Raw genomic sequence first — 20,154 nt, 5'->3', positions numbered from 1 at the left:
AACCCATTACCTTTCACAAATAGTATGAAAGTGTGCTTTCATATTGTCTTAAATAGAGAAATAGAAAACTACATTGAGAAATTCGGCTTGAGAAGTTGCTAATATATATACTGTCTCTATGATCAGGCAGATATTCTGTAAAACCCATGAGGGCATCTGGTTACTCTGTTGAAAAATACTTGAATTTTCTCAGGTTTGACTTTCTTTCCTTTTTTTTTAAGAGTTTATTTATTTATTTGACAGAGAGAGAGAGCACAAGCAGGGGAAGAGGCAGGCAGAGGGAGAGGGAAAAGCAGGCTCCCCACTGAGCAGGGAGCCTGATGTGGGACTCGATCCCAGGACACTGAGATCATGATCTGAACTGAAGGCAGACGCTTAACCGACTAAGCCACCCAGGCACCCCAATTATCAGGTTTGACTTTTTTTTTTAAGATTTTATTTTATTTTAAGACTTTTTATTTTAAGATTTATTTTACAGAGAGAGACACAGCGAGAGAGGAAACACAAGCAGGGGGAGTGGGAGAGGGAGAAGCAGGCTTCTTACAGAGCAGGGAGCCCTATGCGGGGCTTGATGCCCAAGGACTGACCCACCCAGGCACCCCAGGTTTGACTTTCTTTCTTTTTTTTTTTTTTTAAGATTTTATTTATTTTATTTTGACAGAGAGAGAGAGGGAGAACACAAGTAGGCAGAGTGGCAGGCAGAGGGAGAGGGAGAAGCAGACTCCCCTCTAAGCAGAGAGCCAGACATGGGGCTCCATCCCAGGACCCTGGGATCACGACTGGAGTTGAAGGCAGCCTCTCAACCAACTGAGCCACCCAGGCGCCCCTTGACTTTCAATTAATAATAAAACAATTCAAATTTGAAGAGGGAAGCTTTTTTTTTTAATCATATTCTTTTTAAGGCTTTCACATTCTGTTCTAGTGATAAGCCTGTGCAGTGCAAGGAGCAAGTCAAAGCTACACTGTATTTTGGAACTAGGATGGGGGTGAGGGAGAGTGGGAGATATCAGAATACAGGCACTTTAATTGGAGAACCTAATCACGGGTTGTGTAGTTTTCTGGAATATCGCATCTAAGACTCAAGTTCAAACTGGAGATTCTCTGATTCTCGGAGGAAAAGAAAGCATGAGAAAACCCTGAAGTCAAAGTGTAGCACTCTGTTCATCTTCTTAATTAGCCTCATGAGTATTAACCTGCCATAAGACAGAGAAACTAAAATCACTAATAGCCAAAGTGTATTGAGTTTTTTCTGTGTATACAGACAGACATCCATCTGTGCTTCTAAGAAAAATTACTGAGGTGTTCAGTCATGAGAGAGAGTAGAATTAATCAGGGAAAAATAAGAATTTTACTGGTTGGGGTGCCTGGGTGGCTCAGTCAGTTAAACATCCACTCTTGGTTTTGGCTCAGGTCATGATCTCAGGGTGATGGGATCGAGCCCCGCGTAGGGCTCTGTCCTCAGCACAGAGTCTGCTTGTCCCTCTCCCTTCCCCTCTGCTCATCTCTCAGCTCTAAATAAAATCTTTTTAAAAAAAGAGCTTTACTGGGAAACAAACATACAGACTCATGGAAAGGATTAAAGAGGGTTTGTTAAGTGGGGGAAGAAGTAAGAACAAAGGCACTGAGTTGATAGTAAAGGCAGCCTGGAGGAAAAGAAAGATTACAAATAGCAGTAGGTCCTGTGAACTCCAACCACAGCTACAAACCTAAGAACAGATCAAACTTGAATTCAGAATGCAGAGATCACAGTCTTGATTTAGTTTCTGATAAGCTCTTATGAACATACCAGTACAATCTGAGGCATCTATAAATATCAATCTCAATAATCAACACCTTGGTATATATTTATATCTATAGAGATATGTAAATATTTTAAAAAATTAATTTTGAAGAACACATTTTTGAATGAAATACATTTAGCACAAAGTTTTTTTAAATTTTTTAACAATCATTAGTGTTGAATTTCTGAAGAAAAAGGACTGAAATGGGATTTTGAATTTATCGCTAGCTTCATAACTATTAGCTGACCTTGCATTTAGAGTTCAAGGTCAGTATCTCATTTTTATTTAATTAAACAAATGTTTTTGAAAGTCTACTGAGCTACTATTGAGCTCAATATGATAAAGAATCTAGTGATGAGACATCCCCAACCTTTGGAAGCCCACAATCAAATGGAATTAGTTTAGTTTGTGAGGCATCATGATGTCAAATGCTTTTCAATAAAATCCAAGCTAGCCTCCTTAATGGATGAGGATCCTTGAACATAACCTTTGTGTCACAACTCATTCACCTGTGAAGTAAGTAAAATAATTTCTACACAGAAGAGTTACTGTGAGGATCAGAGCAACAGGACATAACAGAGCATAAGATAGTATGGTATCTATCTTATGTCCATATCTCAGAAAAATATACCCATTATTATATAGTCCATTTGATCATCACAAGAACCCATTCAGTTACACGAGAAAGTAATTATCTATCTTACAAAAGAGGAAACAGATTAAAAGATTTAAGGGAATTGCCCAGCTTCCATAGTTGGACTGATATTTATATCTCCTGGCTCTCCAGTGCTCTTTTTTTTTATTGTTGTAACTAGTAAAAATGGATTACAATGCAAAATCCAATTAAGCTCCTCTCTATCCCCTGTCCCCAATAAAAAGTTCCGATTCTTTTTCCTGTGAGCAAGTCAAGTACCTTTGCTCAAGGAAGGATGTTGTATAGTGGTCTCCAAAGTGGGGCACAAAAACTCCAAAGGTGTGCAAGATAATTCCACTGGGGAAGAAACTTTTAGGATATCTAATTATATTTCATTTATGTTTCTTAATAACTTTTCTGTATATACGAAATATTTTTTGAAGTATTAGTACAGGAGTACAATACATAGCTTCTAAATAAATTAATATTCTTATATTAGAGATCTGTGCTCAAAAATGTTTTCTTGAAAGGAGTGCATTGTTTAAAACATTTGGAGGTTACCAGCATAGAGAACTATGTTTAAGGGCACAACTGAGATAGCCCTAAATTTTTTCTCAATGAATTAATGGCAATTAGAGGACTAGTCAGAGAAATATTATTTTGATACTATTATGATGACCACATTCTTATGTTCAGGCTAATAAGAAGACATATGATACACATTATCCTTAATTTTAGCATATCACAAATTGAAGAAACTATGAGCTTTCTCTTTTTAAACAATTCCAGAAAAATGAGAATTTTCCCCATCTGCAAGAACTGTGTTTTCATTGGTTTCCTGCCATGGCATGCTCTTATTATCATCTTCCTGATCAATCCAAAATTCTAGTATTGTGGCTTAAGTAAGTCTTCCTTCATTATCTTTCCCACGAAGATTATGTATTTTTAATGGGTTCTTGACCTGGAATCCATGGGCTTTCTGGAATTGTATTTAAAATAGTATATGTTGGCACCTTTTCCTAGGGGCAAAATTCCTTAAATTCTTAAAAGTGCCCCTGTCACAAAACAGCTAAGAAACACCTCTAAATGTGTGATCCCCTTACAGACTAGGTTACTCCTCGGTTATATTTTCTCTAGCTTAAATGTTTTGAGTTCCATGCTCGCTTCAGCAGCACATATACTAAATGTTTTGAGTTCCTTCAGCAAAGACCCCGCTTAATGTTCTGCAGAACATCACAACTTCCTCTAGCCCATTTTCTTTAAAGATAACCTTTTATTACCCCTGACTCACCCTCACTTTCAACGGTTCCCTTGCTGCTGCTTGCCTAGAAATCCCATTATTTTCCTTAACTTTTTCTCCCAGCTTTTATTTACTAGCACTGTAGCCCTGTGGCTCTCCTTTGAGCCGTATTAACAGTTGACCCTTCAACAATGCAGAGGGGTTAGAGGTGCTGACCCTCCTGCACAGCTGAAAATTGCGTTTCACTTTTGACTCCAGAAAAATTTAACTACTAATAGCCCGCTGTTGACCAGAGGCCTTGCCAGTAACATAAATGGTCATTTAACACATACTTTATATGTTATATGTATTATATACTGTATCCTTATAATAAAGTAAGCCAGAGAAAAGAAAATGATATTGAGAAAATCATCAGGAAGAAAAAATACATATATAACACTGTACTGTATGTATTAAAAAAAAAAATCCGAATGTAAGTGGGCCTACACAGTTCAAACCCATGCTGTTTATGGGTCAACTGTACTTATGGACTTAAAACTGATCTTAGTATGTTAATAAGAATATGACAAATAATGAAATGGAAGGAGAATGAATCTAATCTTTAGTGTAAACCAGGTATTTTATATGTTATCTCTTTAATCCTTGAAACCACCCTATAAGTCGACATTATTGTCCTCTTGTTCTCCTTGACATACAAGTAAAAGATACGTTGCTATGAATTCAAGTGGAAACACAAGCTAATTTGATCAGAAATATTTATACCTACAGTTTATTCTTTCCATTTCAAAACATGCTTTCTAAGAAAAGGTAGAGTAGCAATCAGGTAAGGGAGTCATCCCTCCTTATAAACTAAGCCTCTTGAAGGTAGGGTGTTTGTGTTATGTTTATATTCTCTAGAAGTCCATATGATGTTTGGTGCATAGGAGACACACAATAAACATTGCTTGAATGAATAAATTAATTGAGTACCTGTTGTGTCCCAGGCATAGTACCTTGGGTAGCGAGTCATATTTTTTCCATTTTATAGTTTGAGAAAATTGAATCTCAAGGAGATAGGATAACTTGTACAAGATCACAAGCTGTTTAAGTGGCAAAACCATTAGGTAAAGACATATTTTACTGACTCTCTAAAATCCTTGTTCTTTCTGTTAACCATACCAATGGAATACCTTCTTTAAATATTTTTAAAAACCCCAATATCAGAAACAGTTATTATAAATACTTTGATAGATATTTAATGAATAACCAAATTTAAATTACAAATCAGAAATTTTGTTTTCCCAATTCCAGTTTCCTGGCAAAGTGTAACTATGTGGATAACCTGTTGTAACAAGATAGAATTCACTTTAAAAGCATAAAGGAGGAACAAAAAATATTCTAATGAGCTGCCAAATTTACTAATACATATTTAACACCCATAACAGAATGTAAGCTACCATGTCTTTGCAAAAAAACCGGAATGTGCTATTACAGATATTTTCACATACACAATTTTTCTGTTAATAAATCTTAAGAAAATATATCCTATTATCATTATTAAACATTTCCTATGACATTTCTTGAAACAATTTTTTCTACTTTCTTAGTATTAAAATTTCATAAAATTTGACCTAACTTAATTATTTCCTTTTTCATTAGTAACAGGCACTTTCATGTTTATTTCTCTCATTAATTTCAAATTCTCCGTAATTGGTATTTTAAAAACACTGATTTTAACTAATTATAAGTTTTCATTTTTACATTTAAAAAAATACGAAATGCTTTTTGCATTTTCTTAGAGTGAATGTATTTATGTAGCTTTGTGTATATATTACCCACACTGCACCTACATATTAGCTTTTCAAGTCACCATGTTAATGTGTTAGAATATATAACTATGCATAATGATAAACAGTATCAATTTTATCATTTTCATAATTTTTTACAAAAGTTTACTATTAAAAGATAATTTTAACATTGTTTGTAAACTTCAAATAACCGAGAGTAGGAGGAAAATGCTTATTTTGCATAACTCATAGTATGTTATCTTAATGATACACGTCATCGTGGAAGCATACTAGTAAATTGCAGAAAAAAATATAGGAAACATTTTATCTTCTAAGCTGAAATCTTCTGTAATGTTTAAATAAATTCTTTGGAAATGTAGATTATTAAATTTTCTTACATTACTAACAACATTAGAATGTTATATACAATACAGATATATATACATGTGTGTGTTTAAGCCATACGTTGTCTTTAAATTGTGCAAAATTGGCATATTTCTGAGTTCAAGGAAGAGGGTTTTTTTTTTTTTTAAGATTTTATTTATTTATTTGACAGAGACACAGCTAGAGAGGGAACAGAAGCAGGGAGAGTGGGAGAGGGAGAAGCAGGCTTCCCGATGCAGAGCTCGATCCCAGGAACTGGGATCATAACCTGAGCAGAAGGCGGACGCTTATTGACTGAGCCACCCAGGTGCCCCAAGGAAGAGGGTTTAATAGCAACAGAAACAAGGAGGCCCTTGTCACATCACATCAAATCACCATGAAATTACTTTTATGTTAAGACAGAAACTGCTAGTTTAACATTATCATCTATGGACTTACCTGGTATTCTGACCTCTTGACTAACAAAAACCCTTCAAAGTACAAAGGTAGAGCAGTAATCTTTAACCTTTCTTGGAAGATCCTTCGAGGGGCTGGTTTCGGGGGCTTCTCAGCCATCATACCCTCTCGGTGTGTGGTTTGATTTCAACTATATCCAGGCTCAAACAAAATGAGATCTCCTTTGTGTGAGAGGAAAAAGCAACTGTTCAAAGAGGAAGTCCCAACTCGATATTTAACCACCAACAGTACACACACACACACACACACACACACACACACACACACACACACACTTTTTTTTCCTTTACTTTTTGTGAGGTGAGAAAGAACAGGCATAGACCAAATTTGAAAGAGCAATCTCTGGGTAAATTTAGAATTACTTAGGATTACAGTAGCAAAATAAACAGAAGATTAACATCACCAGGGGATGAAAGGAACCAATGTGGTGATTATGGACTTTGGAGGAGTCATCAAGGTCACATTTGTTTTCTTTCACCTTTTTTTATTTATTGCTTTCCATTTTCATGCCTAGAAGACATGACTTGAATTAACTCCACTTCATTAAAAATCACTTCACGGGATAATTTTATTAGTACTATTTGTGTTATAAATCTTTTAGGACTGAGCTTTGCTTACATTTTTTTGAAAACTGGAGTTCTTTATCCCATGCGCATTTTGATGGTCCACTAACTACAAACCATAGTTATGGGAACATGGGATTTTTTACTTTTTTGTCAATAAGAATTTTTGAGTTTGTGGGTTACCAGTTGATGTTCAGCAAAATCTGTCTGACAGAGAAAGCTATAATATTTAAAATTTTTGTTCTTGTATGCTTTCTGAGTTGTGGATCACTGATGCTATGATGCATAGATGGGGGTCTCTACAGTTATCTAGTGAGATTTAGAGAGCTACACTGGGGCCAAAATGCATTCAGTAGCTGCATGTGAAAAAGGGTCCATGACAGACTGGATTTGGCCCAGCACTGTGCAAGGAGTGATGGGAGAAGGGAACCATGGAAGGAATACTGGTATGTTTCACAGGGACCCTGCCAAGTTCCACCATTTCTTATTTCACCCTCTGTATTTAAGATTTATTCTAGATTTAGTATAGCCCAGGCCTGAGCATTCTCCCCAGTTAGACCAGTTGATTCTTAGAAATCAAAATAAGACAGGAATCTCCAGTTTGTTCCTCCTTTCCTAATGGAGACATTACATGGTTTTCTCTGCCACTACGGGTTCCATTGAATATGTGCAGCCAAAGTGTCTACAAAGTGAAGTATAACAATACAGACAGATTATCAGTAAACTAGAGGAGAGTGTTTAATGCATCATCAAAATGAAAATGGTTTGAAACAGACATTGGGAGTTGAAGATTCAAAATTACTCCTTTGCTTTTATATTATCTCAAGACCTGCTTCCTATTATTACTCAAACCCTCTAATATAAACCTTCAATATAAGTTGAGCTTATTTTTTTGAGACAAGACCATGCTATTTTTTAGTTTCAATGTAAAAGGAAAATGAATTGAATGACAAAGGAAAACCTCCCGATTTGATAAATGACCTCATCCACCTTCTTGGCAGCTGGCAGCTGGTGTAACAGGGAGGAAAGGAAAGGAGGGATAAGGCCTGAGAATGGAAAGAAAAAGGGAAGTGAGGCAGGATGCCGCGAACTAGGAGTAATTGGAATATGAGAAAGCAGTCACTGGCTTTATGGTCAGAGAGTTTCATGGGAGAAAAGAATGCTTCTACAAAAAGGTAAACGTAGCAATGTTTCTGAGAAATAATCATCTAGTTAATTATGTCTCTCTTACCTTTAAAAGAATAAGCAAAATTAAAGAAAAACCAGTTTATCAGCCTAAGTTGCTTTGGTTTGCTGACTTGCAAGTCACATTAATAGTTAATATACCAATGTTCAAATTATGTCTTCCAAAAAAAACAACTCCAGGATGGCAAAAATCCTGCTGAAGCATGATTAGCCAGTTAGATCTGTCCATAGTTTCCAATTGCATCATTACAATGGAAATGCTTTTAGAGATATCTCAGATTTTAGGTGGTGAATAATGGATTTGTAGGTAAGGAATCATAGTAGAAAAAGTGTTTGAGTGTAGAGAGAAAAGCCAATTTTGTTTTAACCGGCTCAGAGACCTTGAACAAACCATTTAACTTACCTGGGCTCACAGCTTCTTCCCTTCTTGTCTCCAGAGCAGCAGTACATTTCTCAGTTGTCTACTTTTCACACTTTTTCTTCTCTGACTCATTTAAATGCAGTCTAATCAAGTCACTCCCCTGCTTAAAACACTTTGATGGATTCTCACTACTACACACTCACTAAGTCCAAATATTATAGCCATCATCAGTATCTGTACCACAGGAATTTGTTATACATCAGGTACATGGCTAATACAATTCAACAACTTTGAATGGAAGATTAACTCATATAACACCAAAATCTCAGGGCTCTTTTGAGTCATTTATGTTATAATGCAATTCAAATGAATGAATGCACATTTTTACAACAGTTAAGGCTCTCTAAACTACTTTATTATCCACTTATCAGAATTGATTCAATCAGTAAGTCTGTATAGGAGCCCCCAAACCCTCTCCTGTACTTCCAAATTTCTGACCTTTGTTTTACTTAATGTTTATTGATGCTTTTTGCCATTTTCATCACAATTCATTGCAGTAAATTTTGAAGATGTTTCAATTGAATGCATTTACATTTATGATCCATAACTGAATACATCTTTAATTTTAATGACTATGTGGAATACTTTGTGCCATGCTGAGTCATTATTATTAAAAAAATATTTCTACTAGGTCTTTTGGGACTGAAAAAAAAAAGGCGAGGAATCACTTTTGTAGAAGGGATATTAGTAGCTCTGTCGGAGTGGTTTAATTTGCTAACACAATTTTTAGTACAAAGAGTTGCATCTAGGATATAAGAGTTTTTCTAGTTATATGTTCTCACTATTTATGCAGTGTAGGGTGTAATTTATATGACTGAGAAATATTTCTTGGATGTCACATAGATGCAGGACACATAATAGTTTCTAAATAACATAAGTCAGAGTATAATGGTAGCTTTAATAAAAACTCAAAACTCCAGATAGGATGATAGTTTTGGGGGAAGAGCAATAATGAATTTGGTTTTAACCACATCAAGCTCAATATATAGAAATGTTCGGTCTGCATTTTTGTTCCTTTTCACTTCATTTAAGATCCACTACTGCTGTTTTATGGGATAAGGTAGATTGGTGCTCAATATCCATCCCAGCCCCTTCCAGTGTGCCATTCTTAACTGCAGAGGCTGAAAAGCTAAAAACGACATATCTAGACTTTTCTGCAGCTGGAGCTGGGGTGCATGCCATATTAGCAAGGAAGAACAGAGTCAGAATTTATTCTTAATTTGGCTTTTTTTTTTCCTAGAGGGAAGCATGGTCAGGAGACATCTCATTTTTCTGTGGCAATATTATCAGAAGTCCCAGTATCCAACCTCTGGTTTCATGGTGGTGATAGTCAAAGCATGGAACATCAGTTTTCTGATACCTATCATGACAGGTATGGTGTGTTTCTAGAGCCAGAAGCAATAAGGAGGCTTCCTGCTCATGGAGACATCTTATTTGTCGTGTCTTCCTAGACATGGCAGTTTTGTAACTGCAGTGACTTCCTGATTAAGCAGTATCACTATGGTTCTGGAGACTCCGGCATCAGCTTCAGCTTCCCAAGTCTTCAATTTGCAGCAGCTGGCTTTTGGTGGTTCACTTCCTAGTGTGTCTTTGGGAATCATTCCTGCAAGCCCCAAATACATTATTTCTCCATCCCTCCCCAACAATTCTGTAAACCAATAAATGCCTATTAGTAGTTCCCCTTTTTGGCCTCAATTAGCTGTTATGAATTAGATTCTATAGAATTGACCCCTGATCTATATAGTTCTGCACAGTCTATGGGAAGAAGTGAAAAATTATGTTAACATTGAAGGTGCTCCATAATCTAGTTCTATTTTGCAAACATGAATACTCTATGATATCTGACAATTTTTGACAACAGCACATCATTTCTGCTTCATGTCTTTGGTTGCAGTTTATTTTCCTACTTCTCTCACCCCTTATATCTCTTACGGCTAGGCATTGTCTGCAAGCTACAGTGTGGGCACTTTGTTTATGAATCTCTAAGGGACTTGAATTGACAAACATACATCATGTTCTATAAATACTTAAAATAGTTTATTTTTCTTCATAAATGGAAAACTTATATAAGTTTTAAGTCTTTAGGCATAAAGAAGAAAATGAAAATCACATGCTATTCCACCATCCACCATGAGCACTGTTTGGATAGGTACCATTACTTTTTTGGCACATTTTCTCTAGTTGTGTGTATTTATTTTATTTATTTTTATTTTTTAAAAAAAGATTTTATTTATTTATTTAATTGACAGAGGGAGAGAGAGACAGCGAGAGAGGGAACACAAGCAGGGGGAGGGTCAGAGGGAGAAGCAGGCTTCCCGCGGAGCAGGGAGCTCGATGCGGGGCTCCATCCCAGGACCCCGAGATCATGACCTGAGCTGAAGGCAGTTGCTTAACCAACTGAGCCACCTAGGCGCCCCTAGTTGTGTGTATTTATATAATCAGATTAGTACATGCTGTTTGATGAACTGCATTTTTCATACAGTGTATGTACAGCACATTTCCATGTCAATAAATATTAACATTCATTATTTAAATTTTTGCCTAGTACCACCAAAGTAATATATGTCTTTGCAAGGTTAAAATTGTAACGCAGAAAGTATATTATTAAGCTTGTGGTTATTGATTTTTTTTTAGTTTATTTCTTTTTTTTTAATTGAAGTATGATTGACACGTTACATTAGTCAGGTGTACAACATAGTGAATCTAAATTAAATGTGTTTTAAATGAAAAGCTCCTTTTTAAGAATTATGCTGACCAGAAGTAAACTATAGGCTACAAAATGGAGATCCAGAGAATAGTCTATTTGTTGTGTTCCTCTATTTATTTATTCAAAAATTTTTTGTAAGTAAACTCTATCTCCAAGGTGGGGTTCTAACTCTCAACTCTGAGATCTAGAGTCACATATTCTACCTACCCAACCAGCCTCACTGGTTGTATTCTTGTTAAGAGTAACAATGTATATCATAATAGAATTCAGTTACAACTAAGAAGCAAACACACACAGAGGTAACTGTAAAGCTTTTTACACAGCACTAAAATTAAGAACTCATGGGGACCTTTTCTCAACGCATAGTATAATTGGTTTTTTTTTGTGTGTGAACATTGCTGCCACCTACCTGCATATTGCAAGCACACTTTACTAATGTGGCAATTAGAGTCTTAGAGCCTTCCTATCTGAGGATAATTTTGTCAGAAAAGGCTACTTAAAGGCTACTTAACACATGGATAACATTTGATAGTAAGGAATTTTAAAAATTGAAATATTATATTAAAAAATACACTCCAAGAAATAAACTACAAAATTATACAAATAAGTTTACTTTAGCAAATTTTAAGTTATAATTGCAATGTCATAATTTTTACAAATTGATTTTTGGAGTGTAATTTTTTCTGACAAAATTCTCTTACAGTAATTTCCTAACATTTTCATTTTTGACTTCTGCAGAATTTTTTTTTGCAGAAATTCTGAGAACATCTGCAATTTTTTTTAAAGATTTTATTTATTTATATGACAGAGAGAGACACAGCTAGAGAGGGAACACAAGCAGGGGGAGTGGGAGAGGGAGAAGCAGGCTTCCCACAGAGCAGGGAGCCTGATGCGGGGCTCCATCCCAGAATCCTGGGATCATGACCTGATCCGAAGGCAGACGCTTAAGGACTAAGCCACCCAGGCGCCCCAAAGACCTGCAATTTTATTAATGCCACTTTGCCCTATCATTTTACCATGAAAAGTTTCAAACATACAGAGAAGCTAAAAGAGCAGTATTAATAAACACCTACACATCTACCATGTAGTTTCAGTAATTATTAACATTTTGCCATATTTGCTTTAACTATATCTCTATCTTCTTTTTTAAGATTTGGTTTTTTTAAGTAATCTCTGCAATGAAACTGGGGCTCAAACTTACAACCCTGAGATCAAGAGTCACATGTTCCACTGACTGAGCCAACCAGGCACCCCTCTTTTTTTAAACTGAACCAATTTAAAGTACGTACAAACATCTCGTTTTACCCCTCAATACTTAAATATGTATATCCTTATCCTAAAAGAATAAGGGCATTCTCAACACAATGGCACTATAATATCTAAGAAAATTTTACATTTCCCTGTCATTTAATAATCACTGTTTTAGTTTTCTACTTTTTAATGCTCTTTATGGCTTCTTTGTTTTGAATCAGACTGGCCCTAATTCACACATTACATTTGGCTGGTATCTTTCTTTCTCTCTCTACTGGCCTGACCCCCTGAGCTTGCACAGATGAATCATAAAGTGCCAGAGGCAACCTCAGTTCCATTATAATGTTAAAATCCCTTCTGAATATTCATCCCAAATCCTAATAAGAGGAGCCTGCTTTCCCTTGTTTGGGAGACACTGTTTTGGAAATTAATACCTGTGATCTCGTTTGTACAAATAAAATTGACACTGTGAGGTGACTCTTCCTGGGGTAACCTGACTATAACTCACCAAGGAGTGGGCCTACTTTGGTTTGTTAACACTTTCTCTAACGTCCTTAATTTTTTAAGTCAAGTTTATTGAGGTGTGATTTACAGCAAAAGTCATCCTGAGAGTTTTGACAAAAACATAAGAGTATTATAATCACCATCATAATCAAGACATAGACTGTTTCCACCATCTTAAAAGTTCCCTCATGGCCTCTGTTGTCAGCGTCTTCAATCCCCAACTTCATCTCCTGGCAACTACTGGTCTAATTTCTATTTGTATAGTTTTATGTAGGCAAATATAGGGAATCATACAGCAGGTTGTCTTTTATGTCTGGCCTCTTTTACTTAGTATAGTGCTTTTGAGATTCATCTGAGTTGTTGCCTGTATCAGTAGTTTGTTCTTATTACTGAGGAATATTCTGCTATATGGAGGTACCACAGTTTGTTTATTTACCAGTTGATGGGCATATAACCAGTTTGGGTTTATTATGAATAAAGCAAATTTTAAGTTTTAATAGTAATTGTGTTACTATTTCTAGAACAAATTCATTTTTAGAGTGCCATTTTTAATGTCTAAAATATTCTTTAAAATCGTTTTAACAATTACCGATTTAAAATCTACATAAAATCCTAAGTAAACGTGTCTACTACCCTTTCAAGTTAAATTTCTGGATACTTTATTTCCCATATACCCATCTAATATACATACTTCCATAGACTGATACACACACACACACACACACACACACACACACACATACTCCTTGCCTAGGTTTCAGTAGTTGTGATAGAAAACTTCAAGATTTAGTCAGTTACCATAGAAGTTCATAAGGAGTGATCTGGATGTATTTTGGGGCGCAGTGGGCCTATAATGACAAATCTGGGTTTTATAAACATTAATTAACTAGCAACCCTATTTTTGGATGCTAAAAACATGGTGGAGCTATTAAATAATAGGACAGATGCAGAGGGAACTAAAAAATTTGTTTGGGAATGAAAGGAGGAGTCTCCACAACTTTGGTTTTCATGAAAGTGCTCCTCCATTTTCTCTGTGGAACATACCAGTTCATCACCAATACCCTTTGTGTCCTACATTTTACACCAGGTCAAGTATTTCAAAATACCTCTGAGAGTCACTGTCTTCAGTGGAAATCATTTTATATGTAGAACTTTTACATCTGTGATTGTGCTTGCTAAAATTTCTCACTGAGAGGTAAAAAAAAAGTGTAGTGATTAAGTGCTCAGTTCTAGAGTCAGGACAGCAGGCTTCATCCCCAGTTCTGCCCTTTAATGGTAGTGCAATTTGGGGCAGGTTACTTAAGCACTGTCCCAGTTCTGTTGTCAGTAAAATGGGGATATTAGTCATCTTCCCTTAATAAGAATGTTCTAAGAATTAAATAAGTTACTGCATGGAGAGCATTAAGAAAAAAAACTTGGCATACAGTGTGAATTGAATAAATGATAGTTTTTATTATAATCTGTTCTAAATGCGATAGCATCAAATTATATTATGTAGTCTGATTGGCAAAACTTCTGCTAGAGCAAGTAAAAAACTCCATAATAATACTAATAATACATAATAATACTAAATAATAATTATTTATTGAATTCTTACTATGTTCCAGGAATTTCACCTAGATATTAAAAGGAATTAATCCAATATCTCAGCAGTTTTACAGACATTTTACAGACAAGGGATTTGAGAAAGAAATAGTTTAACTTGCCCACTATGGCAGAATTTGTGAAGTAGAATGAAATACAGCCTGATTGCAGAGTTAATATATAACCTCTCTTCCCTACCAAAAGTAAATAAATAAAAACCCTCAGCAGGTGATAACATTTGTTAAATCATTACAAGTTTGAAAAAGTTTATTAGCTCAACTCTTGACTAATGAATTTATTCAATAAGTATTTTCTGTTTAAAATTCTCTGCAAATTTTTATTAAATCACAAAAAATAGACACAAGTTTCATAGAATCATAAAATGGTCAAGTTTTCAGAGGATCTAATTTAGCTCTCCCATTATATAACTATATTAAGGAAACACCCAGAATGGTGGCGCAAATTGTCCTGGATGACATTGCTAATGGCTGAGTAAATTCAAGACTCCTGATAAAGACTCCCTTCAGGATATTATACCTAAATGACAGATATTTACCTAGGTCATTTTGTTGGCAATGCTTCATGAAAATATTATCTACATATCCGAAAAAAGAATACATCGTCATCATTATATTATTATGACTTTCAGATTTGATGCATAGACGGGCTGGGGGTGGTTGACAAGTCTGCATAGTGAAATATTTCTCGTCAAACAACTTCTGCAATTTCTACCTCTTATCCTTCCAAGTATTATTTTTTACTGTATAAGAGAACCCTTGACAAGTCTTACATTGGGCTCAAGGGCAAAGGCTGCTCTCGAAACGATCTCTAGCTACGTAAAACTCCAGCTTTTTAAGCTCAGTCTCCGCTTGGCTGGGGAGCGAAGGAGGATCCAGCGTTAAGTAGAGAGGGAGGGCGGGGCTACGGGAAAGATGGGGCGGGGCTTCGGTGGACGCTGCGATGGGCGGGTCTGTTGGAGCGTCCAGTGAAGGGGCGAGCCCGTAACGGCTTTCTATTGGGTTGCTCGTCTGGTTTGCGCATGTGCAGACCGTTTCAAACCCCGGAGTTTGCAGGGCGCTGTGCCTGTGAAGGGCTGCGCCAATGGGTGAGGACCGTCGGTAGCGCGCTTACTGGCTCGCAGGTCTCTCGATTTTGCCGCCTCCCACCCCAGGAGAGCTCCTGGGGCTCAGTCTAACCGCTCCTCCCGCGACTCTTGTCAGTGCCAGGCTTCTTCGAGTCACGGCCCGCGAGTACTTCCGTGCCAGACTCCGGGGGCCGGGTCGGAACATGGCTGCGTCGGGTCTGGTAAGTGCAGGCTCTTGCCGCTTATGGCGAACCGGAGCTCGGGGCAGGGGAGAATGTAAATGTTTAGCTGGTGCTGTGGCTTCTTGGAGATTTCAGTGGGAAAGCCCGCGAATTTTTTGAGATCAACGCTGATCGTATGCCGATAGCCAGAGTTAATTTCCGTGTATTGTTTCCTCAAGGTTTCTTTTAATTTTGTTTGTGATGGCATCTTTCTCTTCAGAGAATCTTGTGATTTCTACTTTTTTTGGCCTAACTCTGCTTCTTAGTCCTCCAAATAATTTCCTGTCCATAGAAGTATTGGGACGCCTTAAAAGTGTGGACTTGATGGTCTGGAGAAGCAGATTATTTGTAGATAGGTATCTGTTATTGATAAAGTTTTCTGAAAGGCAGCTATTAGTTAAAAGGTGCTTAAGGTGGGAATGACTAAAGGGGGCGGGCTCTCATCTTTTGTTTCCGTTTCTGGGCTCTCTTGGTATTCACTATTCTGTATTTCACACTTTGCTTATGGTTACAGTATATTATACAACCCATATCAGCCCCTTCCTAGTGTATTTTCTACTTTATCTCTCCCCTTTTAAGAAAATCTTCAGTGATCTCCCACTTATGTAAAGTTATAAATGTATGCTTGTATGCATGAAGGTGTATAAAAGGATGCTATAGAGCGTACTTTTTGCTGTGAGCACGTACATTGTTTACATTACGTAGAATTTAAAAAAAAAAGGGAATAAAGCCATTCTCATTGGAGGAAAAGGAAGGGAATAAATTTACCAAATGCCCACGGTTCCTTTTTTAAAAGAGTTTATTTATTTATTAAAGATTTTATTTATTTATTTGACAGAGAGAGACACAGCGAGAGAGGGAACACAAGCAGGGGGAGTGGGAGAGGGAGAAGCAGGCTCCCCGCCGAGCAAGGAGCCTGACCTGGGACTCGATCCCAGGATCCTGAGATCATGACCTGAGCCGAAGGCAGACGCTTAACGACTGAGCCACCCAGGCGCCCCAAGAGTTCATTTTTTTAGAGCAGTCTTAGGTTCTTAGCAAAACTAAGCAGGAAGGTACAGAGATTTTTCCATACCCCCTAGCCCCCACACATGCTTAGCCACCCCTATTATCAGTATCCCCCACCATAGTGGTACATTTATTACAATTGATGAACCTACATCGACACATCATGGACTGGCCAAAGTCCATAATGTACAATAGGGTTCACTCCTGGTGTTGTACATTCTGTGGGTTTGGACAAAAATCTAAAGACACATATCCATCATTATGGTATCATATAGAGAGTATTTTCACTGCCCTGTATATCCTTTGTGTTCTGCCTGTTTACCCCTTCCTCCCCACACAGCTCTGGTAACCACTCATCTTTTTACCATCTTCATAGTTTTGCCTTTTCCAGAATGTCATGTAGTTGGAATAATACATACATAGCCTTTTCAGATTGACTTTCATTTGGTATTACACATTTAAGGTTTCTTCATATCTTTTCATGGCTTGATAGTTCATTTCTTTTTAGTGCTGAATAATATTCCATTGTCTGGATGTACCCCAGTTTATCCATTCACCTAATTGACATCTGGTTGCTTTCAAGTTTTGGCAATTATAAATAAAGTTGCAATAAACATCTGTATGCAGATTGTTGTGTGGACAGCTGTTGTGTGGACAACTCCCTTGGGTAAATACCAAGCAGTACGATTACTAAGTCATGGTAAGAGTCTGTTTAGTTTTGTAAAAACCACCAAACTCTTCCAAAGTGGCTGTACTATTTTGCATTCAAAAATAAATGAGAGTTGGGCGCCTGTGTGGCTCAGTTGGTTAAGCGACTGCCTTCAGCTCAGGTCATGATCCTGGAGTCCTGGGATCGAGTCCCGCATCGGGCTCCCTGCTCAGCAGGGAGTCTGCTTCTCCCTCTGACCCTCTTCCCTCTCGTGCTCTCTCTCTCTATCTCATTCTCTCTCTCAAATAAATAAATAAAAATCTTTAAAAAAAATAAATGAGAGTTTCTTTTGTGCCATATCCTTACCAGCATTTGGAGTTGTCGGTGTACCAGATTTTCGTTATTCTAATAGGTATAGTGGTATCTCATTGTTTTAATGTGCTTTTCCCTGATGACATATGATGTGAAGCATCTTTTCATATGCTTATTTACCATTTGTACATCATCTTACTTGAGCTATAAGGTCTTTGGCCCATTTATTTTTTAATTTGGTTGTTTGTTTTCTTAATGTTGAGTTTTAAGCATTGTTCCTATATTTTGGATAATAGTCCTTACCAGATGTGTCTTTTACAAATATTTTTTTTAAAGATTTATTTATTTTGAGAGAGTGAGATTGAGAGAGAGAGAGAGAGAGAGTACATGAGAAGGGGGGAGGGTTAGAGGGAGAAGCAGGCTCCTCGCCGAGCAGGGAACCCGATGCAGGACTCGATCCTGGGACTCCAGGATCATGACCTGACCCGAAGGCAGTCGCTTAACCAACTGAGTCACCCAGGTACCCACAAATACTTTCTTCCAGCCTGTTGCTTGTCCTCTCATTCTCCTTTTTAATTTTTTTTTAAACCATGATCAGTGTTTTATTTGGATAAATGTTGGCATGGATTTAAAATCTGTGATTGATAATAATAGCATCAATGATATTAATAAACAGTTTATTTTTGCATTGTGATCTCTGCCTTTCTTTTATGAATTTCTTCATAAAAATGTCAGATGCATGAGTGGGGTAAAGAGAGTGTTTATATGTGGTGGGGTCATTTATATCCCAATGGGCCAAGTAAAGGCTCAATAAATATTTGGTATTGATAATAGTTTTTAAAGCATGCTGTTCATCCTATGACTACCCAATTTTCAACTAGATTTGATTTTACAATAAAAAGATAGTACCCTAAGTATCTCAGATATGCTCTCGACTTCCAAAATCAGCATGTCTCTGTGTTTTATTTTTCCTCTTGTTCCCAGTGATGGGGCTGCTTCCTGGTTGGAGTTAATGATTTTTTTTCTTTCTGGAAGCATTCTAGTATTTTTTATTCTCAATTTTTCATAAATGTCACTATTATGTCCGAGGTATGGATTCTCTTATATTCATCATGCTGGCTGTTTATGCCCTAATTTATGCCCTACACATTTAGGGAATTTGTGTATTTTCTTAGAGTTATCTCTTTCCTTTTTCTTTGTTCTTCCCGGAATAGCAATTTGTCAGAAGTTGGACCTCCTGATTTTTAGATCTTCTTTGTTTTATTCTTTCTTCCATTTTCTACTTCCTCTTCATTTTTTGTCTTTTTTTCCCCCTCCCAGAAATATCCTTAGCTTTTTCATAATTATTGCATTTTTTACTTTAGGCAATGATATTTTTAATTATTAAGAATTTTTCTTGGTCTCACTGCTTATAGTATACCACTTTATTTTATGAGTCCAGTATTTCAAATCTCTCTTGAAGGTACTAATTAGAGTTTTGTTTTTTGTTTTTACGTTTTCTTTCTCTCTCACCCCCCCTTTTTTTTTAATAGAAGCCTAATTGAGGGGTGCCTGGGTGGCTCAGTCAATTAAGCATCTGCCATCTGCTCAGGTCATGATCCCAGGGTCCTGGGATCTAGGCCCCACATTGGGCTCCCTGCTCAGTGGGGAGCCTACTTCTCCCTCTTCCTCTGCCCCTCCCACCTGCTCATGCTGTCTCTCTCACTCTCTCAAATCAATCAATCAATATAGGGACACCTGGGTGACTCATTCGGTTAAGCGTCTGCCTTGGGCTCAAGTCATGATCCCAGGGTCCTGGGATGGAGTCCCTCATTGGGCTCCTTGCTCAGCAGGGAACCTGCTTCTCCCTCTGCCTGCCTCTCCCCCTGCTTGTGCTGTGTCTCTTTCTCTCTCTGACAAATAAACAAATAAAATCTTAAAAAAAAAAAAATAGAAGCCTAGTTGACACTCAATGTTACATTACTTTCAAATGTACAACATAATAATTCGACAGGTTTATATGTTGGGTTATGCTCTTCTTTCTCATTCTTGGTTTCAGTTTTCTCTTGGGCCTTTTTCTTTTCCATTTTTAAAATTTGTATCTTTTTTTTATTATTATGTTATGCTAACCACAATACATTACATCATGAGTTCTTGATTTTCCTGTTTTGCTTAGAGACTTTTAAATGTCTGGTGATCCATAAATGCTAGTGATATTTAAGACTGAGACAATAGAATAAAATTTTTTTAGCTCTGTGTTTTTTTTTTTTTTTAATTTAAATTCATTTAGCCAGTTAGCTCTGTGTTTATGGGGTAGGGGATGTGGGGGTCTGTTATTCTGTTCGTTCCCTTTCTCAGTCTTTCCTCCTTCATATTTCGAGTTTTCCTAGTTCAACATTGTTACGGCTTTTTCCTGGGCAGATCA

The 20,154-nt window shown here is 36.9% G+C and overlaps 2 protein-coding genes across 5 annotated transcripts in view; one reads left to right on the top strand and one right to left on the bottom strand.

Moving 5' to 3' along the window:
- STAP1 (signal transducing adaptor family member 1) overlaps window positions 1-6,423 on the bottom strand; it is a 40,179-nt gene extending 33,756 nt beyond the window's left edge. For both annotated transcript variants that reach the window (XM_027600713.2, XM_027600712.2), the window contains exon 1: window positions 6,244-6,423. In XM_027600713.2, coding sequence (XP_027456514.1) covers window positions 6,244-6,363 — 120 coding nt within the window. In that variant the 5' untranslated portion in view covers window positions 6,364-6,423. The remainder of the gene's footprint in view (window positions 1-6,243) is intronic.
- A 9,111-nt stretch (window positions 6,424-15,534) lies between these two features.
- CENPC (centromere protein C) overlaps window positions 15,535-20,154 on the top strand; it is an 87,365-nt gene continuing 82,745 nt past the window's right edge. For all 3 annotated transcript variants that reach the window (XR_004819925.1, XM_035726281.1, XM_035726280.1), the window contains exon 1: window positions 15,535-15,781. Coding sequence is in view for 2 of the 3 variants with exons in the window: in XM_035726281.1 (XP_035582174.1) it covers window positions 15,764-15,781 (18 nt within the window). In the remaining variant the exon portion in view is untranslated. The remainder of the gene's footprint in view (window positions 15,782-20,154) is intronic.

The sequence above is a fragment of the Zalophus californianus genome, chromosome 2 (genome assembly GCF_009762305.2).
Source record: "Zalophus californianus isolate mZalCal1 chromosome 2, mZalCal1.pri.v2, whole genome shotgun sequence".
Lineage (NCBI taxonomy): Eukaryota > Metazoa > Chordata > Mammalia > Carnivora > Otariidae > Zalophus > Zalophus californianus.
This window is presented reverse-complemented; position numbering and strand designations above follow the sequence as displayed.